General features: G+C 58.6%; 2 protein-coding genes across 16 annotated transcripts in view; both read right to left on the bottom strand.

Moving 5' to 3' along the window:
- Window positions 1-181: 181 nt before the first annotated feature.
- Window positions 182-5,380, bottom strand: HPS1 (HPS1 biogenesis of lysosomal organelles complex 3 subunit 1). 5 transcript variants are annotated; one of them, XM_075108188.1, is made up of 18 exons: window positions 5,298-5,380; window positions 4,653-4,790; window positions 4,444-4,586; window positions 4,109-4,217; window positions 3,731-3,891; window positions 3,552-3,654; window positions 3,349-3,456; window positions 3,191-3,260; window positions 3,014-3,081; window positions 2,248-2,415; window positions 1,997-2,173; window positions 1,858-1,919; window positions 1,601-1,723; window positions 1,434-1,499; window positions 1,094-1,238; window positions 883-996; window positions 666-748; window positions 182-393 (listed from the first exon to the last, which is right to left on the bottom strand). In XM_075108188.1, exons 2-18 carry the CDS (start codon window positions 4,653-4,655, stop codon window positions 231-233), a joined length of 1,866 nt encoding a protein of 621 aa, XP_074964289.1. In that variant the 5' UTR covers window positions 4,656-4,790; window positions 5,298-5,380; the 3' UTR covers window positions 182-230. The 5 variants fall into 5 exon arrangements, with proteins under 5 accessions (XP_074964289.1, XP_074964290.1, XP_074964291.1 ...); XM_075108189.1 differs by having other exon boundaries at window positions 3,191-3,263; window positions 3,349-3,453; XM_075108190.1 differs by having other exon boundaries at window positions 3,349-3,453.
- Window positions 5,381-5,535: 155 nt separating this feature from the next.
- Window positions 5,536-25,776, bottom strand: part of HPSE2 (heparanase 2 (inactive)) — a 114,073-nt gene continuing 93,832 nt past the window's right edge. For 8 of the 11 annotated variants that reach the window (XM_075108175.1, XM_075108176.1, XM_075108177.1 and 5 more), the window contains 6 exons: window positions 24,928-25,021; window positions 22,123-22,229; window positions 19,782-19,896; window positions 7,469-7,614; window positions 6,352-6,498; window positions 5,536-6,269 (listed from right to left, as the gene is read on the bottom strand). In XM_075108175.1, the coding sequence (XP_074964276.1) occupies window positions 6,104-6,269; window positions 6,352-6,498; window positions 7,469-7,614; window positions 19,782-19,896; window positions 22,123-22,229; window positions 24,928-25,021 (775 nt within the window). In that variant the 3' untranslated portion in view covers window positions 5,536-6,103. Of the gene's footprint in view, window positions 6,270-6,351; window positions 6,499-7,468; window positions 7,615-19,781; window positions 19,897-22,122; window positions 22,230-24,923; window positions 25,022-25,776 lie in introns of those variants that run through there. The other 3 variants (XR_012662920.1, XM_075108183.1, XM_075108182.1) reach the window with 3 other exon arrangements.

The raw sequence follows: 25,776 nt of genomic DNA, 5'->3' as shown, positions 1-25,776 counted from the left end.
CCAACAACTTCTCACCCCCACCTGTCCCTGGAGCCTGCTGGGTGCCAGCGAAGCCCATGGGGAGCAGGGAGGCAGGCAGTGGGAGCCTCGGCTGGGCTGGAGGATGGGAAGGCTGTCTGTGGCTGACTACAGGCATGGCTGACAGCACACAGACACCGAGAAAGCAGCCTAAGCACCGGGATCACCCACACACCCACTTTAATCCCAGCCCCAGGGTGGCTGGAGTCAGCTCAGAGCAGGGGAATGCGGGAGGGCTCCCAGAGGCGCCGGGCCAAGTCACAGGCCTGCTGGACCACGAGCTCGGAGGGGATGATGCCCAGGTGCACGGTCAGCAGCTCATAGCACTTCACCACCTCTGCCTGGTGGTTTTTGCTGTAGTAACGTAGCAGCTTCCTGGGAAGGAGAAGACGGGGGATTCAGCAGGTGCAGCGCAGCCTGGCACCCCCTTTCTAACCATCTTCCCCCTAGCAAGTCCCTGGAAAGGACACAGTGCCCGTCTGCTGGCAGGACCATGGGGAGATAGGCTGTTGCAACTCCACTGACACTGCAGCACTGGTAGCACCCTGCAGCAACGTCCCAGTGAAGACACCATCACTCATGGGGTCCCCTGTGCCAGCACAGTCCCATGCCCCTGGTGACAAACCACAGGCTTGGGGACTGCTCACCTGTAGTATTCTCCTGCCAGCATCCCGATGGGAGCAGAATCATCAGAGAGAACCGGCACCTCCATCACCTCCAGCTTGTAGCCCTGGGGAGAGATGACAGCAGAGGGCAGGAGCACAGAGGGGACTGCCAAGGAGCCAGAGGGTCCCTACAGCCCTGCTTCCTGCCCCCAGAAGTTGCCAGGGGAGAGGGGCTCAGCCCCTTCCTTGCCCCACATACCAGCTCATTCTCAAACCAGAGGAAGTAGGAGCAGCAGTAGTCACCATCCTGCAGCATGAGTGTCGTGTAGCCCTTCTGCAGGTATCGCCGGGCCAATGCAATCAGGGACCAGACCTGGGGGACAAGGGGCTCCTGAAGCCTGAGCAGAAAATCCTCCAAACACCACCCCCTCCTATGGTCCCCATCCAAGCCCCAGCTCCACAAGCGGTACCTTTCTCTTAATAAAGGCTGCCAGGGGGCCCTTGCCCAGCTCCGAGCTGGACTTCTCTGTCACGCTGAGCGAAGGTGCCATCATCTGCCCAGCCGTGCGGTCCACATAGATGAAGTGCACCAGGCCAGGGAAGTCCTCCAGGTATGTGGGATGGGTTAAGGGTGTCCAACAACTTTGGTGCTCTTCCAGGACAGCCCCTGAGCCTTGGGGAAGCCACCTTCACCCACCACACTCCTCCCCTTGAGCCCAGTGCTGCGGGGGCAGAGTCCCACTCCCACCTCTGCTACCCCCCAGGGACCCTTCCTCGCTGGGCTGGGCTCCCAGCCGCAGAGATGGGTATGACACCATGGTGATATTGCGCCTGCTTTTCACCAACAGAAAGTCCCGCCAGTCCAGCAGCTTCTCCCTGCCAAGAAGAGGCACGGTGAGAGGCCGGGATCCCCAAAGCCTCAGCATGGCTGGCTGTGGGGGAACCCCCGGGGATGTCTCCTGCCCCCATGGACTCACCTCATCAGCTTCTGGGCACGGTCCCGCAGCCCCTGGGACAGGCTGTGGCCAGCAGAGGCCAGGAAGAGCTGGCGGTATAAGGAGCAGAGCTGCCGCTTCACATTGGCCACTGCCTGCAGCAGCCTGAGCCAGGAGACATGGATGGTGCAGAGTTTGGCCCCTGGGCTCCCAGCACCACAGGGACAGCTGCGTCACCACCCGGGCTGGGAAAAGTCCCCGCCTGTCCTGGAGGCTTTCTCTGGCCAATGCATACTCACTCCAGAGAGCTCCCAGGCTCGCTCCGGGAGAATATCTTGTTCTTGAAATCCACCCAGGTGTTCTGCAACCAGAGAGAGACAGGGCTTAGCATCAGGCTGCAGGGACAGCACGACAGGGTCCTTGTGTCCCCAATTCCACCTGGATGTCCTGCCCGCCCAGCTTCTTCACAAACTTGTCCATGCGCTGCCGCAGCTCAGCCAGGAATGGGTAGGAGCGTGGGACTCCTGCCTCTGGCCCCTCTTCCAGCTTCCTCTCCAGCACCAAGAAACCATCCAGCAGCTGGTACAAGGTGAAGGCCACCTGGGTCGTAGGGCCCTGCCAGGGAGGGGAGAGGTGTCTCAGCCAGGACCCCGCCCAGCGTTGCTTCCCTCACCTTAGAGGCAGCTCACCTTGGTCAGGAGGATGAGGGAGATGCCCGGCCAGAGCGGGAGGCAGTGCATGGTGTGTGGCAGTAAAGGGCAGTAACCTTCCCGCAGGTTGGCGTCCAGGAAGATCCTTCTGGGGTTTGAAGCTTCAGGGACCATAGGCCCCAGGGTCTGGAGCAAGTCCTCTGCCATCTGGGGAGAGAGGGGAGATGCTCAGCCTCCTGAGGGGACAAGACAGCCCGCACTGACCCAGGACGCTCTGGAGGGACACAGCAATATCCTGAAAGCTCCAACTGGGCATGACTGAACCGAGAGAGCTGGAGGGGCCACACAGCAAAAGATCAGCAGCAAGGAAAGTGCTCAGGGACCCAAAAAGAGCAGCAGATAGAGGGGAAGCTGCTTGCAAAGACAGAGGTTGTAAACCCCTTGCACCAAAGCCAGCGCCTGCTTGCAGAGTGCATGTGAGGCTCTGCAGCATCCAGCAGGGAAGCAGCCCAGAAAGTCCAGAGGCAGCAGAGGGAGACACCAGACTGCTCTGCAGCTCCAGCCCCTCCGTGCTGACAGCTCTGGACAGGGAGATGGTAAGAAATGCCCCAGGGAGGGCAGTCACAGCCCTCACAGGGTTATGCACAATACCGGGGAGGTGGACTGCATCCCCAGCCCTAGAGGCTGGGGCACCCACAGCCACAGGACAGCAAGGGATGAGTGATGAGGACCAAAGACCGCAAAGAGCACCAGGACAGGCTGGGGAGGCACAGAGCTGGGAGGGACTGCAGGACCCCTTGCTCACCTGGACATCTGCAGCATCTGCCTCCTCGGTGCCCAGGATCTCAGCACCCTCTGACCAGCTCTCGCTGCCTGCAGGGACCATGGCAGGTCGCCCTCCCCACCAGCTCCCCACACAGCCCCAGAGCCTCCACAGGGCTGGGGGGTGTGGGGCAGGGCTGCTGCCCAGCCACGTACTCACCCGTGCTGTGCCTGCCTGGCGAGGGCTCGGGCGTGTAGTAGACCTCAGGCACGGAGAGATCATCTGTGTCCTGCTGGTGAGTACGGCTGGGTCAGACACAATGATGCAGGCAGCCCAGCCAGCATCCCACCCTGCCGCTCCCGATCCCAGGGTCTCACCTGGTCATCAGAGTCCTTCTCTGCAGCTCCGTAAGAGCCAGGGCTGCTCACAGGGATGCTCTTGCTTCTCTTGGGTCCCTGGGGGAGCAACTTCTGTGCCACTGGCTTCTGGAAAAAGGGGAAAAAGTTAAGCCCAGGCTGCCAAAGCATCACCCCACGGGGGCACCCCAACCTGCTGCCCCCCACACCCTGCTTTGGAGCACCTCGGGGCTAAGCTCCTCCTCAGCACTCTGGCTGGGGTACAGGTCCTGCACCAGGAGGATGAGGACGAGTAGGTCGGCAGGACGGATGGAGCTGGCATTGCGGCTGCGGGACAGAGAAGGGAAGGGTCAGCCAGGAGGGCGAGTGGCTGCCCTGGGGAGGATGAAGGGTCTGGGTGCACCTGGAGTAAAAGGCCAGCAGCTTGGTATGTACCAGGAGGAAGGCATGGCCCACCTCGTCCCCTCCACGCTCGGGGCTGGTGTTGATGTACTGCACCACCTGCCGCTCCAGGAACTCGATGCACTGCTCACACAACTGAGGATGGACGAGCCGCTCCACGGCCTGGGAAGCAGGTCGGCGGAAGGCTGCTGAGTGCCCCCAGTCCCGGCCATGCGGCCTCAAGGGCAGGTCTGAGCCTCCACTGCTCCAGGGAGCTGCCTCAAAGCTCCCGGCCAAGAGCCCTTCCCTGCATCCCAGGACTCCACGCAGTCTCACACCCTTGGGATGCCCCGAAGGTGAGAGGCACCCCGAAGGTGAGGGACACCCCAGGGCATGCTACCTCCACCGCAAAGCTCTGGTCCTCCTCCCGCAGGTGGCTGTAGGTCTCGAGCAGGCCCCGCAGCAGGCTCCAGACACGCTCCCGCTGCTCCGAATCGGCCGGCCGCAACCTGCAATGCCCGCAAAGCATGAGCTGAGAGCTGTCTGTCACCTCTCCGGGGGAACAGGCACCCCCAAACCCAGCTGCAGCCCAGCAGGCAGGGGGTCCTGCTGCAACGGGTGTCCCAGCTTGGAAACACCCACTCCCACCCCCCCAGGGCTGCATGAAGGCACCACTCAGCAGCTGCCCCGGCACCCTTGCGTGCCAGCCCGTGCCGGCCGGCCGTGACCGCTCACTCCTTGCGGATGAGGTGTGAATCGAGAGTGACGAGGCCGCAGTGAGCCTCCACCAAGCGCCGCAGCACGAACAGTGTCCGGCGCAGGTCGTCCTCGCTCTCCGTCCCATCGCCGTTCACCGCGATGTACAGGCAGTCGCCAAACTGTAACCGGTATCGGGGTCAGGTGGGGGCCAGCCGGGGTGCCCCGGTCCCCGGTCCCGGCCCTACCATGTGCAGGACGTGGAGATGCCGCCCGTGCTCGGTGGCGAAGCAGGTGTAGGTGTCGGCGAGCTTTTCCAACAGCGCGGCGCAGGAGATGATGAGGGGGGCGAAGAGGGTGTTGAGGCTGTCCTCCAGCGCGGGGCCCTGGGGCACACACCCCCAGCTCAGCACCCACGCACCGCGCCCCCCCTCCCCGCACCGCGCCCCCCCTCCCCGCACCGCGCCGGTCCCGTCCCACCTGCCCTGCGTGGGGCGGCCGCAGCCGGCGGAGGAAGGCGGCATCGGCCCAGTAGAAGAGCAGCTCGGCGGCGGTGCTGGCGATCAGGACGCAGCGCATGGCCCGGCCTGGCCCGACCCACGGCACCGGCGGCGACGGGGGGACACCGGGACCGCGCGGCTCCGCCCGCCCCGTGCCGCTTCCTGCTCCGCCGCGCGTGACCGCCGCGCCCACGCGCGCAGCGCCCCCGGCGGCCCGGCGCGGCCCTGCACCGCGGCACCCACCCATCCTGCCCGTCCGCCTGTCCGTCCGCCTGTCCGTCCGTTCGCCTGCCCGCCCCGGGGCTGCCCCGCTCCCGCCCCGCTCCCTCTCCCGGTCCCGGCCCGTGGCGGACAGAAGACACTCAGCACGGTGACAGCCCAACTTTATTACACCTCCGGTAGCGCCTCGGCACGTCCCGGCGGCTCCTGCCCGCGACACCGTCCCTCTCCCGGACAGGACACACTCACGACCCGGCCGCCGCTGCTCCTCGCCCCGGGGGGACCGGGGCTACCTGCCGGTCCCGCCTCCCGCCGCTCCCCTCAGGGCCGTATAACCTAGTTATCAGCATTTCCAGCCGCGGAGCCCCGCCCGGGGCCGGATCCCGGCTCCCCTTCTGCCGTCCCGTCCCGTCCCGCCCCGCCCCGTCCCGCCCTGCCCGCAGCATCCCCGCGCCGGCCCCGGCCGGGCTGGAGGCAGCAGAGGGAGCTGCTTCCATGCGCTTCTTGCACCGGCGGCACTGTCCGCGTCCCCCGCCGCCGGGGGAGTGCAGAGCAAGGGGGTACCCGGCTGCTGGAGGGGTCACCCTGAGGGGCAGCGGGACCGGGGGGCCGGGGAGGGTGCCCATCCCTGGCTATACCAGGGCTCAGCCCCCCAGGCCCTCCCCGGCAGACGACGGTGGGCATTGGATCCCGGGTGCTTCTTGCAGCTTGCACACGGATCACGGCAGGCCCTGCAAATTTGCCGTCGCACCGCTCCATCGGGATAGTGTCAAGGGCCAAACGGACCTCTGTGGTCGCAGGGTGGGAGAGGGTGCCAAGCCGGAGGGTGTCCAGAGTGTGAGGATGAGGACAAGGGCACAGCGCGGTGCCTGCCCGACGTGGCCCTGCTGCGAGGCTGTGCAGGCTGCCGAGGAGGCAGCGTGTCCTGGGGAGTGCGCGGGGGCAGGAGCAGGGCCGGCGGGTCCATTCTGGGCCACGGGCTATCGGTACCGGCAGGCCAGCGCGTTCACGTTCTTCACCACGTAGAAGCTCATGGTCAGTGGGGGGATGACTAGGGTACGGCCAGCCCGCAGCGGACGAGGCTTTAGCTCAGGGAGGGTCCCGTCATCCACCATGGCCAGCGGCTGCCCATTGAGCTGGACCGACCTGCGGGACCAGGAGAGGGTCAGGGCAGTGGCATCGAGGACAGTGCGGTGGTGGCAGCCCCAGCCACCGGCATGGCACTTACTTGGAGTGGAGCCCATCCTTGCCGTAGGGCTGCAGCAGGTACTGGTGGACAATTTTATCCCTTAGTGTCCCTGCGAGCTTGATTTTCTTCCTGGAGCGATGCAGGTTGATGATATAAAGGGTGATGGACCCCCGGACGTAGTTGTGGCTGCAAAGGGGAGAGCAGGAGCTGAGGGGTGCATTGGCATGTGCCCCAGGAGCATCACCTCCAGGAAGGGGTTTGGGGGTCTCTGCAAGAACTGGCCTTAAACAGCTGTCCAGAGGGTACATCACAGTCCCGGCTGACCCTCCACAGGGAAACGCCACCCGCCCCTCACAAAGCCCAGCTCCGCAATGGCACCTTCCCAATCTCCCCCTTTCCTCCTCAGCCAGGGGTGACATGGCATGGGGGGGCGGCGGTCCCAGGGCAGCCTCCCCAGGGCCTCGCAAGGAGGAGGCTGAGAATGGAGAAGAGCTCTGTGCATGAATGGTGTCTGCCCCCCGCTGCCCTGGGCACCTAACTGACAGGTCCAGACACTGATCCTCTGCCCCTGCCTAATCAGGCAGCCCCAAACAAAGTCTATAAAGCACTTTGCACCTGTCAGTTACTGGACAAGGTTTCCTACCGAGCTGGAGGCATGTTGAAAGCATCTGGACTGTGTAAAGAAACAGCCTCTCCTCCTCCACAATAGCAAATTGTGTCTGTGGAGGAGGTGGCTGCCCCCCCTGCTCTGGGGTGCTTTCAGAGACCTTATCAGCGAAACAATAACCAGGACGGGCACGCCGGCAGCGCGGCCCTGCAGGTAACCCGACCGACCGGGGGCCCCTCATGTGAAATCCACTCCCTTGATCTCTGCTGCTGGGGCTGCCTGACAGCCACCACACCGGCCCTGGACGGCCCCGTTCCCAGGCATGGGCTTGCCATGACTTTCATCGGAGGCATCGCTGTTCCCCTGCACTCCCTCCACTGCCACAGCAGCCAGAGCAGCATATGAGTGTGTCCCCTGGGAAGCCAACCTGCCTTTCTAGAGCCAAACCGGAGCTGGGCTCCTGCCCCAGCATGGCCTTGGTAGTCCCCATCTCCTGGGGGTCCCACTTATCCCCCCACTGCATCCCCCAGCCTCGCTCGCTCTTCTTACTTGTGGTAGCTGGTGCAGTGGGCGTAAATGCGGAGCTTGTCACGAATGACTCTGCCGGGCCGGGGTTTCCTCTGGAGACCAGCCACATGGATCGCCAGGACCTTGGGGCCAATGAGGCGCTTGTATAGCAGGGACAGCCAGTAGTCCTGGGGGCAGAGGGGACAGTCAGCAGCAAAACAGCCCCCTCAACTCACAGCGGGAGCGGGCAGGGGAGGCTGGCTTCCCTACTTACAGCCTAGCAAAATTTTGGCTGTTGGATGAAAATGTTGTGTGCCAGATGTCTGCCTTGGGGTGAGGTTTTTTTTGTGCAGTCCAAGCCAAAATGGCATTGCTTTTTCCAGGAAAATGATTAAGGGAAGAATACATTGCTCTGCCTGTGCTGAGACACACTGATACCCTCTAAAGCATCTTGGCTTCTGGCTGGGCTGTGGAGTGTGGGGAGCAGCGTGGATGCACACATAGCCACACTGCGGACCTGTGCGGACCTGTGCACTACCAGGTCCAGCTGAGGCATGTGGGTCTCTGGAGCAGGCAGGTCGCCCTCCACCCCACTCTGTACATCTGGCTGAAGCACACCAGAGCTCTCCCATGCTCTCCAGCTCTGTTCATGGCATGCTGGCTTTAGAGAGCTGAGGATGTTCCACTTCCTGGAGGTATTTCTCCCATTTTAAAGTCTCCCATGGAGTTAAGCACCCATGAACATAGAGTGAGGAAGCCAAGCACTCAAGAAGTAGGAAACATTCAGCCCCTGCACACATGCGTTAGTGATGCAGCCTTTAATTACGTCACCACATACTGCTTTTTCCTGCAGGGCACGGCCTCGCTCGGCACACAGGATGGGCCCCAAGCCCTGGGGAGGGAGGCGAGGCTGTGTGGTGACGGAGGCTGCTGCCGGCAGGGCCCCCCCTCATCCGCTGCAGAAGCTGGGAGGTGTGCAGTAAATGAAGCAGGGTTGTGGGAAGGCAAAGGGCAGTCTCAGGCGCTCACCAGCTGTTCTGCAGGATGGGGCTCTGGCCCTGCTGCTGCTCTGGGCACCCCAAAGGTGATGCTAGAGAGATGGAGCCTCTCATGCTGCTCCTCTGGGTGCTGCTTGTGGGTGCGCTGGGCACCACCTGGGTGCTGGGGCACCTTTGCACACACGAACACTCTGGATAAACACCATCTGTGCAATCCAGACTGGCTGCCCCAGAGGGACCATGTGCCCCAGGGCAATTAGGATGATCCCCCAACCTGTTGGCAGTGTCGGACAACCAGCAGCAATGGTCACGCTGGCACTAGGGATGGCTCTACCTGGCAGCACCTGACCTGCACAGTGAGGAGGACCCAAAGCTGATGTGGAAAGGAGCACAAATCAAGCACCCTGTAGATCTGCACACTGTCTGGGGAGGCACAAGGACAGCCCTGCATGGTCAGGATAGTTCTAGGAAGAGGTCTGTCACCCCAGAGAGGCATGGAAGGGGGGAATGAGGTCTCCAGGACCCAGACTAGAGGGCAGAATGGGCAGGTGGAAGTGCAGATCCCTCACACAGGTACAGGTATCCATCCTGTAGGTGGGACACCCTCACACAACCCCTGATTAAAATGCATTTTGGATAAAGGAGCCAGCAGATGAAACACAGCAATGCTGCAGCAGCAACAAGCGTGAGGCGAACACCCACCATACAGATTGGACTGCCTGTCCCCATCCTCCCTCCAGCCCAGCTCAGCAGAAGCTGACCAGTTCCAGCAGTGCTGTGCTGGCCTGGCAAAGGGAGATCCAAACCCACTTCCCACTTTCTGGGTAAGCTTTCACCACAGTGCTGGAGGAAAAGCCGCCTCCTGCTCTCCTCTCACTGCTCCCGGCCCAAACCACGGGGCTTTGTGCCACCCCAGCCTGGTAAATGCTTCCCCTGCAAGTCCCGGGCCCTGGAGGAGACACGAGGGTGAAGTGAGAGGCTTGTGCGCCCCAGGGAGGTGCAGCCCACTACGCCAAAGATCCCAGGGAGGATGAGCTGCAGTTGCTCAATACCACAGATGTGTGCTGTCCCTGTGGCGCATGCCACTGTCCCTGTCCCTGCTGGCTGGCCGTGCTGCCCCACACCCTGGTCATGTCCCTGCCAGCACCATGCTGCAGGGGCTCTGCCAGCCTTCCTCCACCGTGGGAAGCTGTGCCAGCCCGCGAGCAGGGCTTACAGCAGGTGGGAGAAGCAGTGCCCAGCACGCTGCCAGCTCCCCAGCAACCCATGCCGATTAGCAGGTGTCATTAGATGAGTAATTACTTGAGTTTAGAGCAAGGCCAAAGGTGACCGTGGATTGCAGTATTTAGCCCCACAGTCCTGAGTTAAAAAAATCAATGAGCTCAGTGCTCCAAGCTACCTGTCAGCTCAGGCTCTTAGGTCTTTCTAGCAGCCCCCTTGGGGTTTCTCGCCTCCTCTCTGTGTTTCCACTGATGAGATGCTGCATTCACCCACAAGTTATGGGAGAGAGGGAGGTCAGAGGCTTCGTGGCTGCCCTTGAAATTTCCATATTGGTCTCAAGAGCTGTGTTGCAGGGGGCTCGCAATGGCCTTGTCATGATGGCACCAGCAGCTCCAGACTCTGCTGAGCACCCATCCCTCCGGGCTGGGTGGTCCCTGGGGGTTTGCTGCCTCCACACCGGCATCCCTCTGCTCTCAAGGCTCAGCAGCAGCGTTTGTAATGTGAGTGTGCAGGGAGCTGCCCAGCCCCACACCTGCCCAGTTGCTGCCAAATCTCTCCTCTCAGCATAACACTGTTCCTAAAGGTGTTCTGACAAACCCTGCTGCCCTGCAGAGCTGGGGAATGCTGAGCCCTGTTCAAACGGTGACCAGCTTGGGAAGCATTTGCTCTTGAAACCCAGCTTGGCTGCAACTGGGGTGGCTTTTCCACTGATCGGTGACCTCTCCTCAGACCCCTGGCAATGGCTTGCACCCTCTCCCATATGGCAAACCCTGTGCAAGCATGACACCCAGGCTGGCAGCGCACATATGCCTCTTGCAAAGACGAGTGCCCGCCTTGCAGTGTGGTGCCAGGCATCCTGTTGGAGGCAGCCTCAGTGACCCCAAGGAAGACGCGTGGCTCTGACCAGCACAATGGCAGAAAGGCTTTGGCTTTTGGAGTCACGGAGGGCTCCCGTTGTGAGGACTGAGCCAGCAATACAACTGTAGAGGTAAAGGAGGAACAACAGACAGGAATCTAGTCTGCTATTAGTCCCCTGGGAATTGAGGGATCTTTCTTGTTTTAATTACTTTGCAGACTCGTTAAGCAGTGCTGCCGCTGCAGCCCTCGGAGCTGCAGGCAAACAGCACCTGAAGGCAGAGCCATCCTGTGCCTCAGGAGGTCTCCTGCCTGGGACCCCTGATTAGTGGGCAGGAAGGGCACTTGTCTCAAGTTGACTGATGCGCAGGGCTTAGGCCAGCCACATCTTCTGAGCACCATGGGGCTGGTGAAGACCCATGAGCTTTCTGCTAGATGGGGAACGCCCAGAGGGTCCCACTTGATCTCTTTGCACATTTTAATTCATTGCAGGAGCTTTTAGAGACTTCAGCTTTTGGAAACAAGGCTGATTAGGCAGACCTTCAGACAGACCTATTAACCAGACCCTCCTGTCTCCAGAGCCATTAGGAAGGGCGCAGGAGCATATCCCCACACTCTCTCCTAGAGGCAGCAAAGCAGCTTTATAGCCCGTCTGAGTTTGTTCAACTCCATGTTCACCACATGTGAGAAGACATTGCCATAACCAGAAAACGAGTAACAGAGCCGTAGCCCTTCGGTCTCGCGGGGGCTGTAACCAGCAAAGGCGACTAAACTTCAAATGAGCAGGCTGCCAACCCTGCAGTGCAGAGCCTCCTCTGGCTGGGGCTGACGGCCCTGTGCCCCTGTGTCACCGGCAGCATCAGCTGGCTGCTGCCCACCCTCCTCCTCTTCCTCTTGCTTCTTCCCTCTTCTGAAGCTGCCCAAGCTCTTCCTCTGTCCCTCAGGCATGCTCGAGTTTCAACAGCCTGTTATAGATTGCTCCATTCCTGCACCTTCATCTGCACCTTCTCCACAGTCCAGGCAACCCATATGAAGATAAGGGCTGGCTGGTCTGCCTTCCCGTACACCATGGGATAGAAAGCTTCACTCTTTTATCCCTTTGTTGAGCCTGATGTCTTGTTTTTGGCAAAAAAAAAATCTTCCAGAAAAGTAGTGATTGTGGTTGTGAGGGCTTGGAGGGATGGAGAAGCTGCCACTTCCCAGGGAGTCTGTTCCAGCAGTCAAACATCCGCACTGTTAACAATCCCACTCCTTATTTTCAGCTTGAATTTGTCTGGCTTCAGCTTCCAATCAGTGGTTCTTGTTCTTTCTTTTTCCACTAGATTAAAGAGATCCTCAACATCCAAACTTTTCTCCCTGCGGAGGTCTGTACATCCTGTTCAATCCATGGCTGGTTGTTCCTTCAGCAAGGCTGTACTGATGCCTCTTTTAACATTATCGCTCAGTTTTATGTGCTTCTTTGACTGTGGAAGTTTGAGGCTTTCCCACCCAAATCCTGTGCAAGGTGCTGTGACAAGCACAGAAGGGCAGAGCATCTCCCCAGAGGGAAAATTTGCTGAAGTCAAAATGATCAGCTCTGGGAGTGGGCACTGATGCTGTCCTCACAGGCTTGCATGCACTTATCTTCAGGGAAGTGAGCGGTGTGCCATTTTGTGGGTGCACTCTCCTTGTGTGGAGGTCCTGAAGAGCTGAGGACTTGGTGAACAGTCTCCTACAACATTTACTGCTGTACTGGGGAAATGTGTGGGTGTGCCCTGAGTACCATGGGGGACACTCCAGAGAGTGTCTATAAATGGGGAACAATGCTCCACCTAGCCTCAAACGAGGGGCCTCCAGGTGGACCAGGCTGCCAGGAGCCAGCGGCATTGGCAGAGAGGGGCAGACTCTGGCTCTGATCCAGGCACCTGCACCTGTGAAAGGACTGACCAACGCTGCCCAATTCCTTTCTTGCTTAGACTCGGTCCCTGCAGTTGCCCATGCAGCAGTTCCCTGAAGTTGCTGACATCTCTCCCTAGGCGTCCGTTGCTTTCACTCTACTGATCCTCTTCCTTCCTGCTCTAACGGCTGCGAACGTCTCATCTCACACCACTCTGTCCTGCACTGCCTTCCACCTTCACATCTTCCTGGCACCTTTCTCTGCCAGAAAGCAGTCTACAGCTGAAGCATGACATGAGGGGCTGCCAGTCCCACACCCCAGTGCCTTTCGGCTAAGGAGGGAGAGGAGAGGAGGCAGGCAGGGTGACGGAGGGCAATGGGACATTAGCCAGGGCAGGAGCAGCTCCGTCGAGCAGAACAGTTGCTGCTGTGGATGTGTTGAGCACCCTGTGTGCTTATGGGGGCTTATGGCAGGCCAGCTCCTAGTTAGGAAAGGAAACCAGTTCACATTTTGCAACGGCTCTGCAATGAGTCCCAAAGCACAGCATGTGGGGACAGCCAGGTGGGTTGTTTCCAATCCCAAATAACCATGGGCTCGGAGAGCAGCATTCTTATCCACTAGTTCCAGCAGCACCACAAGCTCTGTGCTTGGGCTGAGCATCAGCCGTTTGCCCTACAGTCTGGGGTCTCCCCTAGCTGTGCCAGCCTCACAACCTGCTAAGCCTCTGATGAGCACCATGTCATCCCAGCCTTCGAGCTGCTGCACACTTTTCTCAGCTCCTCTCCCTTGCCTCTGTCTCTTCTGCTCTTTTTCTCCATCCTGGAGAAAGGCCAAACACTGACATTAAGGCAAAATTCCTGATGTGGGAGTAGCAGCCACAGGAATTGCTGCCAGGGACCAGTGGCACTGAGGGGACCAGCCTGCCTGGGCACTGGGAAAGTGGCATATGGGAAGTGGCCCCTGCCTACTGCTGCCCTTCGCAAGCTGGCCCCCAGCCAGTGGCCTCCACCTTCCCAGGGAGCTGAGCAGATGGAGGAACAGCCAAACCTCTCTTGTGTCATCACCTCTCCCTAACAGGGTCCAGGCGATGGAGGCCGCAGGAAGGGAGCAGAGCTGCCAGATCAGAAGGCTTGGAAACCAAATGTGACTTTGCTGTTTTCTGTTCTTCTGCTGCTTTTCACCATAATGTTATTTCCCTCTGCTCCACTGGTGACCACCAACCCACCCTAGGAAGGGTCTTGCTGTCCCACCTCCTCCACAGTCCCCCGATGGCTCTGTCACCGAGGTGGGCAGGGCTGTCACTAGCATGGTGCCTCTGGGAGATGTGGGCAATGGCTGTGTCCATCCTTCCAAGTACCAGCTGCTGCCGCTGGTCCCAGACAGAGCATGTCTCTGCTCCAGTCTCTGGTGGCGGAGGAGCAGCCTGGCTCCAGGTCTGCACATGTCCCACATCTCCAGTGGGCGGGTGCCAGAGCTGCTAGCCAGAGCATGGCTTTGATGCATTTGAGACTCCAAGCATACACATTTCAGAGATGTATATTTATGGTGCACTAAGAGGGAAAGCCCCCTTAACCCACTGTGACAGCAAGCAGAGTTTAGGCGCTTTAAATCCGTCTCCTTGTTCGCAGATAAATGAGCCTCAGAGCAGACTCAGAGCTTCTTGGAGGCTGAATGCAGTGAGGGTGCAGAGAGCAGAGGATGCCACAGACCTCGAGACATGGTATGATCATGGTTGAAAGGACAAGGCAGTGGAGAGGATGCCCTGCTCGGACCTGCTTCAGGTGCTCATGCTGAGGCTGGCTGGGAGATTTCTGCAGATTTCTGGCTGGGAGTTTCCACTCTGCCTTTCAGCAGGCTGTTCTCTGGCTTGACACCTCCTGGGAGAGCCTTTCCCCCATGTACACCTGAACTGCCCGGGATTTCATTCCTTCCTCCCATGGCCGGAGCGAATGTCCTGTACAGATGTCCCCATCTGAGGACAGATGCCTGTCCTCACCTCTCCCACCCCTTCCCTGTCTGCAGGCATCACTCCTGCCAGAGCCGGTGCTCCAGCATGCAGGGCAGATGGGGGTGCCAGACGTCCGCGTGGCAGATTTATGGTCGTCAGGAACAGTTTCCATGTGTGTGCAAGCTCCGTTGGACCCGCTCCCTCTCCCCACCCTTTGTCACTCCCAGGCTCAGGACCATGCCTCTGCCTCTGCCTGCGCAGCGCAAGGCGCGTTGCAGCCTGACCTGACCGCCCTCTCCCCGACAGTGACCCCCAAAGCCAAGGGTCCCCGCTGGGGGGAATAGCAGCCGCCATCCTACCCCTGGCAGCTCGGCCAGCTGTGTGTGTGCAGCGCAGTGACTCAGTGCTGGGCGTGCAGATGGGCCGGCGCAGCAGCGGGGCTGAATTCCCCCAGCCCCGCAGCCAGCTGGCCGCGCTCAGTGGTGGGAGCACAAGCACTTGCGGAAAAGGACTCTCTCTACGCTTCCCCCTACAGATGCCAGGTCTTGTCTTTGCCTCTGGACACTGCCCAGCCCAGCAGCTGGGCAGCCACCAGGCGAGCGGACGGCAGGGTGGGGATGGGCACAGGTGGGCGAGGACCTGGCCCCCGCAGCCCTGGCCTGGGGCCAGGTCCCTCCCGTGCAGTGCAGGGGCGGGAGAGGCACGGTCCAGGCAGACGTCTGGGACCTCCAGCTGCAATTAGCAGTGCCTCCGGCCAAGCCAGATCAGCTAATGAGCGCACCGGGGAGTGCGTACGTGCGGCAGGCGGGAGCACAGCTGGGGGACCCACTCCCACCTCGGCACCCGGCGCAGCACCTTGCCGGCGGGCACCATGCCTCTGTGCACCCAGAGATCGGGGGGCCCAGCCCATGCCCTGCTGGGGAGGTGCTCGGGATGGGTGAGGCAGGCGCCGTTAGTACTGAATCGCCAGTGCAGACCAAGGGCACAGCTCACACCACGGCTCTGCCTTATGGACCTCAAGGGATGCTGGGGATGGCCACAGCCTGGTGCCAAACTTGTTCACACCAGGACTTTTATGAAAGCCTGGGTAGGAAGGGGACAGATCGCTAAGGATGGACCTGGTACGAGCCCAGGGTCCTCCCTCCTCCAGGACAGACAATAACTTTCCCGTCGAGTTCCTCAGTGCCTTTGCGCTAAAGCAAAGGAGGTGAAAAATCACCCGCAGCATCCAAGCGTCCGACCATGGCACTTTCAGGCACAGACCTCCATACTGCTGTGATGCATTCTCAAGGACGCCATCAATTCACAGGCAATATCATACTGTCTTCTGCTACCACAGCTGAGCAGGCAGCCCCTGCCATCGCTTCACCCTGTGATCCCTCTGGGCCTTCCTCATGCTGCATATGAAATTCACATGCAGAAGGAAAGTTTTAGCATCCACTTAACCCAGGAGAACGAAGTATCTCACCATCTACAGTCTTTAGGAGAAGGTCCAAGAGAAGCCAGAGTTATCAGGAGATGGAAGTCTGGATTTTAGCTTTGGCTTTTCCACGGGGTTTGTGTTGCTCTGGCACTGCCTAGAAATATGCCCAGGTTTTTCCATGCATAGGTATAACCTTACAGTACTGGCCTTAAGGGAGCAGAAATCATAATCAAGGATGGGTAAAAAGAAGGCGATGCCATGCGGAAGAGCATGCAGCAAGGTCTTTAACATGCTCTAGAGAAAGTTCATGCCTACCTGGGGGGCTTTCCAATGAAATAAATGTACTGCATCCTTCTGGACAGTTTCAGAGCAACAGTAAGGAAAGAGAGATGGAGCATGTACACTGCGTGCCTGAAATGAGCCTAGAGCTACTAAATGCAAGAGTGGCATTCCAAAGGCAATGCCCTGTGAAGGGTGAATATCAGTGCTGCTCCTGCCCTCCTTTCCTCCCCTCCTCACTCCCACACACATGTACAGAAGTTTTTAGATCCAGGCAGGCAGGCTGATGGACCTGTGAGAGGCTTTATTTGAAGGACTTCTCAAGCACAAGCCCTGATTATTATACAGCTGGCTGCCCCAATCGCTCAGGAAGAAAAAGCAATCCAACAATACATGGAGAAGTTATCTCAAAAATAACAAGGCGTTAGAACACTGAGATCGGTTGCATTAAGGTTGGCAGGAGCATTTCTATTCCCCAGCCTGATCACCCCTGTGCCCAGGCCAGGGAACCTCGTGTCACCCAGTTTCTCCTGATTTGGTCCCCATTAGTCCAGCAAGAGAAATTTCTTTCCTTGGATCTGCACCTGGAAGGAGGCTCAGAGAGATGGCCTCACCCCCCCCTCCCTGCAGCACCCATCCCTTGCATGGGACGTTGATGGCACCACCTCTAAGGAGAGGGTGGGCAGGCAATTCTGGCAGCCAGGATGGGCATCCAGATCTGCTCTCTCACAGGTGAAGGACTGGGATGGAGGCACAAATGCCCCTTGCAAGATGCCCCAGAAGCTATGAGATGCTGCTTAGCTCATGAGACAGCTGTGTGCAGAAAGCCCAGCAGAAGAGACATGAGTATCTCCATAAATTATCCATGAAGCTGCAGCACCCCTCAGCACACTGCTGCTGCCTGAGATCATTTCTGAGGAGCCAGGCCACATTGCACTGGCAAGCTACCACAGTGAAAAGCCAGGGATGGACCAGCTTAAACCTCCACTATCAAGCATTCACTGCATCCCTGCCTGCAAGCAGCTATTCCCAGGTGCTCTTGCATTTCCCACTGAAACAGCCAGAGTTTACAAGTTTGTTTTCAAGCCAAGGCTAACCCTCAGAAAATGCAGAGCAAGCCTGAACAGCCTGCCTGGGTTTGCCACCCAGCGCCTGCACCCAGAGAGTGGCTGTGCTCTCTGCCTGCCCATGCATCAGTACCCCTTGCTAGCTCACAGCATGGCCCATGATAGCAGCTAGCATTCTGCTATAGATAAAGTGGTGCAGTGATTTGCCTGCTCCTACCCCTAGGGCTGCAGTCCCAGGGGAGTGGCAGAAAGAAACGTGGTGATTTAGAAGCTGAGACTCCCACAGCAGTGCCCACCAAGTGACCCCTGTTATCTGCATTCCCTGATCCCCAAATGTGGCACCCACACCACATTTTGTGAGCTTCCTTATGTCATTCACTGTAACGTGCCCTAACAGAGACAGTACTCACATGAGCAAGACCAGTGGCATCTGAGGGGCCCAGCTGAGGGACAGGGAGGAGGGCTCCCATGGCAGCAGCAGAGTGCTCATATGGTGATGGACTACAAATCACTTGGTTTTATACTGGAAGCTCTTCAGCACAAGGATGGAGGGCTGCATTTGCATTGCCACACCATCCCTGGACCATGCAGGAAACTCTCCCTGGACCATGCTGTTCACCAGCATGTAAGGACACTGCTGTAAAAGGCTCAGCTTCAGCTCGGTGTCCCAAAACACACCATCCTCTTATCTAACAAGCAGGGATCAGCAATGGCAGGGCACAAGGAGGAGGTGCAAAGGCCTCTACAGGGAGCCCAGTCCTGGCTCCCGGCTCTGTGAGGAGCTGCCAGCTGGAGCCGCGATTGATGCTGTGGTGGTACAGCCCTTCTCTCAGCAGGCAGCTGCCTCACGCCCAGCCCATGTGCGGAAACCTCTTTATCGTGGCAGCTAATAAGCAGATTGTATTTCACAGCCCCATGGCCCTGTGTAGGTATGGCCAGCGGCTTTCATCTCCCTGATATCTCCCACGGGAAAAGAGCTGCCCTGCAAAGAAGGTCACGGTTTGGTCTCACTGGGCTTTTTGGTATTTGCAGCTTTTAAACCCTCTGTTGGTTTGCACTTGCCCATTGTGCTTTTAAAGCACAGGAGTGGAGGAACAGGGTTGGAGAAGCACCCACTGGAGTTTGTGCAAGAACATGGCAGTGGGGTGTGGGAAATAGATGAACACTGAAACACGTGGTAGAGCAAGGAAACAGCCACGAGGGGGGTGGCATATAACTTACGGGGAGGGTTATCTTTAAAACAAGAGCAAAATCCATTTTAAAGACCTCCATTGTGTTTAACAGCCTGGGGTTTATTCCTCGAACTCCTTCCCTGGCTTTAATCCCGCTCCTAACCGCACGCCTGCTCCAGCTGCTCCGGGGCCGCTGCCCCCACTGTGCCGGGAGAGCTGGCCGTGGGCCACTCACTGTCCCTGCTGTGCCAGGAGAGCTGGTCTGCACCCGTCCAGCCAGGAGCAACCCCAGGGGGGGCCGAGGCCCTGGGGAGGGGGGGGGATGTGTCTTGGCCAGGGGAATTGGCTCTTCAGAGGAAATCCATCAAGTGCTTGCTCCAGGCTCAGATTCATCTTAAACAAAGTTCAAAGCCCCCCAGGCTCCCCCCAGCCCAGGGCCCCAGAGCTGGCAGGTATGCTTGCCAGAGGGGTGTGTGCAGGAGCAGCCCAGAGTGCTCCAGGAGATACCTGGAGCAGCACAGGCAGGGGTCTCTGCTCTCCTGCTCACTGGTTTGCTCACTGGAGCCACCCACCAGGCCATGCTGGGGGGCTCTGCACAGACGTTGTGTTGCAGAAACCTTCTGCATCCTCCCCTGACCCTGAGGGATGCTGCCACAGGGATGCTGTTTTCACCAGCTGAGTAGGTAGAGCTGACCAAGACTCTGCTCCCTCAGCCTCTGTTCCCCTGCAGCCACCCCGAGATCCCAGTGCAGCATCAAAGGCAGGCTCGCAGCAGCAGGGTTGTGCACCTCTCCGACGTGGATCCCCGGCCCCCCCTGCAGTGTCTGCCAGGTCATGGACTTATAAATCCCATCCAGGGGAGATACAGAGCACACAGCTGCTCTGCATGGCTCTCCACTTACAAGACAGGGTATTTACTAGCCCCCCGAAAAAAAGACAAAAAGGAAACCTGCTCCTTTTAACAGGGGTTTTCATACAGTTTCTTTATCAGCTCCATGTGCGCTGGGAGTTCTCCTTTGCCCAGGCGTTTCTGAAGAGAGAGGGGTGCTGCAGGGCACTGGTGAGAACTGCTGCTCCCTGTGAAGTTGGGAATGCCCTTCAAATGCCCTTCATCTCGGTTTCTAGAGATCTGAAGTTGGGTCTCTGGCCTGGCCTCCCCCGGGCCAGCTCACCACTACTGATCCAGCTGCCTGCCCTGTGCCATGTGTGGTCCTGCCACGTACCTCCCTCCCTCTGTCTCCGCAGTCCGCACTGGCACCCCTTGGCGGCATCAGCCTCTCTCCCATGCTACCGACCCTGGGCAGTAGATGAAATTTCAGCTAGAGAGGTAACGCTTTCCCATCTGCCTCCAACATGTTGCATTTCACATGAACTAACGTCTCCTATTAATACTGCAAGAAACAGATCTGGAAAAATTAATTTCCAAGCCGAGTTTGGACAAGCCACAAGGAAAGAAACCTCCCCCCAAATGAGTGGGGAGAAGCCAGCACCAGTGCGATACCCCGGGCAGACCTACCGGCAAGGGGTTGAAGTTCTGGTCCACCAGGTGGTTGTGGCCGTGGTCGAGGAAGGAGTGCCGCACCACCACGTCGATGCCCTGGCTGGCCAGCAAGCCCAGCGTGTTCAGCCACCTGGGGATGGAGGGAGCAGGGTCAGGCTGCTGCAGGGGGACCCCAGAGCTGGCAGCATAGCTGCCCTCTGGCATATGGCATCGCTGTCATGCACCTGACCTGGCGTCTGCTCCCAGTGTCTGAGCCAAAGCCTTCAAATGGTTTTGTGAGCTGGGTATTAACTGGCTCCCACCATCCCCACCCTGGCACTCCTGCACACCTCTGCCCGTGCTGCAGCCAACTCTGCCTCAACTGTGCTCAGCTTGCATGTCCTGACACCATGCCCAAGCCCTGCATGCACGCCGGCATCACAGACCTGTGCCCGAAGCCTGGGGTGTCCCCCCAGCCTGCCAGCACCCTGTGCCTGCCACCTCAGCAGGTGTGACCAGACCATTGCATCAGCCTGTTTCCTCACACCCCCTGGGCAAAGTCTCCAACCCTCGCAGCCTGCCACAGCCCCGATACCCCAGACACATCTCCATGACTCCCCCCAGAGCCTGGATAACCTTCCTCCATCTTTCATGACCACAGCTGGCTCCGAAAATCTGAACTGGGGCTTTGCAGCAGGATGCCCATGCCCGTGCCACGGTATCGTGCCAGTAGACAAGCCCCAGGAGCCAGGAACGGCTGTGGCTTCAAAGGAGAGAAAATGCTTTCCAGACGCATTGGGTTTGCATGGCAAGGTTTTGGTAGCAGGGGGGCTGTAGGGGTGGCTTCTGTGAGAAGCTGCCAGAAGCTTCCCCGATGTCTGACAGAGCCAGTGCCAGCCAGCTCCAAGATGGACCCACTGCTGGCCAAGGCCAACCGAGCCCATCAGTGACGGTGGTAGCACCTCTAGGATAATATATTAAAGAAGGGGGGAAAAAAACCCTAAGACATTGCAGTCAGAGAAAGGAGTGAGAATATGAGAGAAAAACAGCCCTGCAGGCACCAAGGTCAGTGAAGAAGGAGGGGCAGAGGTGTTCCAGGCGCTGGGGCAGAGGTTCCCCTGCAGCCCGTGGGGAAGACCATGGTGAGGCAGGCTGGGCCCCTGCAGCCCGTGGAGGTTAGCGGTGGAGCAGATATCCCCCTGCAGCCCGTGGAGGACCCCACACCAGGGCAGGTGGATGTGCCCGAAGGAGGCTGTGGCCCCACGGGAAGCGCACGCTGGAGCAGGTTTGCTGGCAGGAGCTGTGACCCCGCAGGGGACCCAGGCTGGAGCAGTCTGTTCCTGAAGGAGCACCCATGGAAGGGACCCACACTGGAGCAGTTTGTGAAGAACTGCAGCCCGTGGGAAGGACCCACGTTGGAGAAGTTTGGGGGAGCTGCCTCCCGTGGGAGGGACCCCATGCTGGAGCAGGGGAAGAGTGTGAGGAGTCCTCCCCCGAGGGGCAAGGAGCGGCAGAGACAGCGTGTGATGAACTGACCGCAACCCCCATACCTGGTCCCCCTGCGCTGCTGGGGGGAGGAGGTGGAGAAATTGGGAGTGAAGTTGAGCCTGGGAAGAAGGGAGGGGTGGGGGAAGGTTTTTTAAGATTTGGGTTTTTTCTCATTACCCTACTCTGCTTTGATTGTTAATAAATTAAGCTGATTTCCCCAAGTTGAGTCTGTTGTGCCCATGACAGTAACTGGCGAGTGATCTCTCCCTGTCCTTATCTTGACCCATGAGCCTTTCATTATATTTTCTCTCCCCGTCCAGCTGAGGAGGGGAGTGACAGAGGGGCTTTGGTGGGCACCTGGCATCCAGCCAGGGTCAACCCACCACACCAGAGCAGAGTCCTGCCAAGCGCTTCCCTGGGCATGTGCCCCGGCAATGCAAGGATGCGTGGCTGCAGCTGAACCAAAAACGCAGAGTGGGAAGAGGCCTGGGTAATCCTGAGTTGCTGAGTGAGGCAAGCCTGTCAGGATGCTGGCCCTGGGTCCTGGAGCTGGCATGCCTGGATCTCACCTCCCTTTTCACACCCATGCCTTGCGGGCACACCATGGGTACCCATGTGGGATCACGAGCAGTCCCCTCCTTGCTCTGCTTCTCTGAGTATGCCAGAAGCTGGTTCACCTACAGGAAAGCAGAGCTGAAGAGGGGTAATAGGGATTCTATGGAGAAAATAACAGTACCCAGGCTGCCGGGGAAGTACCAAGGGAGAGTACAGGTGGGGTCTCTGGGCACAGAGCTGGCCCTCTCCAGGCTGCAGCGGCTTTGCAGCACCGGAGCCCGCAGAGCCCCTGGGGGTGGCAGTGCCCTGGTGCCGGCAAGCTGGTGTAACTCACAGGAACCCGGCTGCATAGGAATCGGAGAGGTTGTTCATGCCTCCGGCCGAGGTTGCACCAACGCCTTCCAGCCAGATCTTCTTCCCTGGCGTGTATGTGTTCACTACCTGTGTGGGACACAAAAGCAACCAAAATGACTCTCATGAACCTGTGATTTAAAGCCAAGGCAGACATCTCCTGTGTGATGTTCCAGGAAAGCTTACTGAGACCTTCGGTAACACCGATGCTGGGCAGTCAGTGCCTGTCCAACCCTGGCACAGTCACTCGGTGTCTTCACTGGTGTCTGGGTGGTGGGAGACTGGTCCTCATTCTCCATGTCCGCTACCCACCTTCTGGAGCTGCTCCTAACGCGTCCTCCCAAATGTGCTCTCATGCTCCCAAACCCAGACCCTGCACTTTCCCTGTTGCCTCCCCATGCGCTTTGTCCCACAGGCTGCCCTGCCACGTCACCTCAGCTCTCTATGCCCCTATGCAAGGTGGCCACCCGCACCAGGAAACACCTGAGCCCTGATGGCTCTGCAGCGTGGGAGCACTGGGACATGAACTGGAGCCACTTGGAGGAATATTGGGCAGTCAATGTCCCTGGCCACAGACAGAACCAGCCCTGTGGCTGAGGAGGGGCTCTTCAGTGTCAAGGGGTCCCTGGCACAGACGGAACATGCAGGTCTGAGCATGCTGTCTCACCCCTTACAAGGTTCCAGCTGGCAGTGCAGAAACCTGTGAGATGCCAGGCGGGATGGGAGGGCTCAGATGGCCAGAGCTGCTCTCTCCCAGTGCAAGCAACCTGCAGCACCATGCAATGCCCTGTCCTCTCTCCCGCAATCCTACTTCTCCAGGCTGGGTGATGAGCTCCTGTGACCAGATGTCTGCAAACCCAGCGGCCTGAGGAGTGCTCTGTGCAGCCTGATGGATCCTGCCCCATTAGTGAGGAGCGCTGGAATGTGCTGGATGGACTGGGATCCCTCAAAGATGTTAAATACGCCAGCTCTGGGCTGCCTCCCACTCACAGACTGTGAGAGTCGACATCGCTGACTGAAGCCCCAGAGGTGTTGGCATCCTGCCTGTAATTATCTAAGCCCGCCACCTTCCCCCGTCGGAGAGGAAGCAATAAAACAGGGAAGTGGACAAGCCCAGCTGCTCTAATCAGCCCCGGCAGGATGCATGGACTCAAAGCCAAGCTGGAGGCTATTAGCACCCAGTGCTGTGCTTTTGCTCAGCCACACTGGCATTCCCAGGAGACCCCTTCCCCGGCCCTGCCCTGCACGGACTAAATCCTGCCCTGTAGGTGTGAGCGTTCCCCCAACCCATGCCAAGGGCAGCTCCTCACTGCCACTGGTCGGGGGATGGATGGGGTCTAGAGAGCCCCTAGGGTCAGTGTCCTGTCCTGCCAGGGATGTCACCACCCAGCTGCCCAAGGCCAGGACAGCAAATATCTTCCCCAACCATCCTGCTGTCCATGCTCCACTCTCCGGAGCACTCTGCCCAGCGACCCTGGGGGCTCTTGCTCCCTCCTCAGCAGGTTCCCAACCCACGGCAGAGGTGGGACACATGCCATCACTTTTGGTGGGGTTATGTCCCCCCAGTGGGAGCAGGGCCAGCCAGTGCCTCTTGCTTGCCCCCACACTGATCCCGCTGGTTGCCCCACCATGCGTCCCCTCAGTGGGAGGATCATCCACATGCGTGGAGGATTCCCACCTAGCGCTGGGGGAGTCAGCAAGTGGGTCCCCTCCTCCAGTTTTGCTGTGCTGACCCGCACATCCCCTTTCCCAGGGTCTCTTTGAATTGTTTACTCATCCTATGGTCTCTCCCTGCAGGAATTACAACAGTAAGACATTGTGATGACTGGTATGATATGAAAACCTAGACAAGACAGACAGACAGACATCTCTTCTAGTCCCTAAAGCCTTTCCCACTTACTAGGTGTTCCTTATTTCTGTCAGACTGACGGCTGAGTGGGCCAGTCACAGCCTTGGCCCCCGTATCAGCTGAAGTAGGGGGACCCCGCAAAGCTCCTGTGCCCTATCCAGTCGCTAGAGATGGAAACCGTGTGCCCCTGACCAGCGGGGAGAGTAGCACTTGCTGTAGGCTGAGCTAACCAGGCAGATCCATGGGCTCTGACACAGTACGCCAGCAACAGCTGGGTTTTATAACATAGTCAAAACACAATCATCAGGGAAAAAAAAACAGTTGTTCATAATGATCATAATTCTCTGCTAGTGAAAATCACCCTGGAAATACAACTGTCACAAATTTGCAAGCAACATTTTTAGGCACTGTGAGAAAGTGAGGCAAGATATTGCAGCAGGATACCCATCCTGAGCAGGCACAGCACCAGCCCTGCTCTGGCTGCTTTGGTATCTCCTGGTTGCTCCCTTCTCTCCTCGTTCTTGGGAGCAAGTTTCAGGAATAGATGGATGGGAGACTGGAGAGAGTCAGCTGCTTAAGAATGGCTTTGCACGGCAGTGTCTGTCCCTGTCCTGATCATCCAGCCTGCATCCTGGCACACCTGCACAGCCCATGCCATGCTGCAGCCCGCTGCTGCTTTCCTCCCGACCCGCTGCACATCCCCCCCCACAGCCAGCACCATGCTGCCTGGACTTCCCTCCCATGCCCTGAGTGAGGGCTGGCTGCGCTTGAGCTGGGAGTACAGCTGCCCCCAGCAGCCACCCTCCATCCCTGCCCCATGCCAGCTCCCCCGGGAGCATGTCGGTGCTGAGGCCAGAGCCCCGGCCATGAGCTGTGCCAAGGCTGGTCACTGCAGACACACTGCTCCTTGCTCCTTGCAGACCCTTTGCACTCACGCACTTTCTGGATTTTCCTGATCTGGTCAGAAAGTGTATCTAACAGGCGCGTTTTCAGGAAGTCCGTCACTTTGGCCACTCTACCATCAATGTAGTAACTGGAAGGAAAATAAAAAGACAAGGATCAGACAGCTGGGAGTAGTTTTGCCTGGAACTACATCTTCCTGTCCTGCTTCTGCCCCATACCAAGAAAACTCTTCTGCTCCAGGGGAGCCCCTGCTCGCACCCTGCCCTGACCTGGCCCTCCGGCCATGCCTGTGTCTGGCAGATGCTTTCAATCTCTAAAAAAGTGTGTGAGGTGGTTGCACCCTGAATGCAGAGCATCTTGCACTGCAGAAACCACAGGAAGTTTTGCACTTGCTTAACTCTGCCTGGGTAACTGGACACTCTCCATTCAATGGCTGATCTGCAGCAGGGACTGTGCAGAACCGCTTCTGGTCTGAGAATCAGAATTGCTCCTGGACATGCTGCTGCAATAACAAGCCTCCAGGCTAAGCCCTGATGGTGTTTCTGGGCAAGGTTTAGTGACTGTGGGGTGCATGGACTGAGGACATATAGCAGCAGAATGAGCCCTGCTCCCAGCACCCCTGCACCACTTGCACTCTCCTTGCTTGCCCTCCCAGCAAAGTCCACAGCAGAATCCCTGACTCAAGAAATGCTGTGTCCGTGACCTGCAGGGGAAGCCCTGCTCTCACAGAAACTGCTTCTGCCCTGGGAATGCCAGGGAACATCTCCCATACAGAGGGCTGACTCCTGCTCTCCATGTCCTTGCTTATTTAAAACACAGCTATAGTGCTGCCAATCATGATGTGAATCATTTGTCTCTAAGGATGGAAGGAAGGCTCTGAAATGC

The sequence above is a fragment of the Phalacrocorax aristotelis genome, chromosome 12, assembly GCF_949628215.1.
Source record: "Phalacrocorax aristotelis chromosome 12, bGulAri2.1, whole genome shotgun sequence".
Lineage (NCBI taxonomy): Eukaryota > Metazoa > Chordata > Aves > Suliformes > Phalacrocoracidae > Phalacrocorax > Phalacrocorax aristotelis.
The sequence above is the reverse complement of the archived record's forward strand: the minus strand, read 5'-3'. Positions and strand labels throughout refer to the sequence as shown.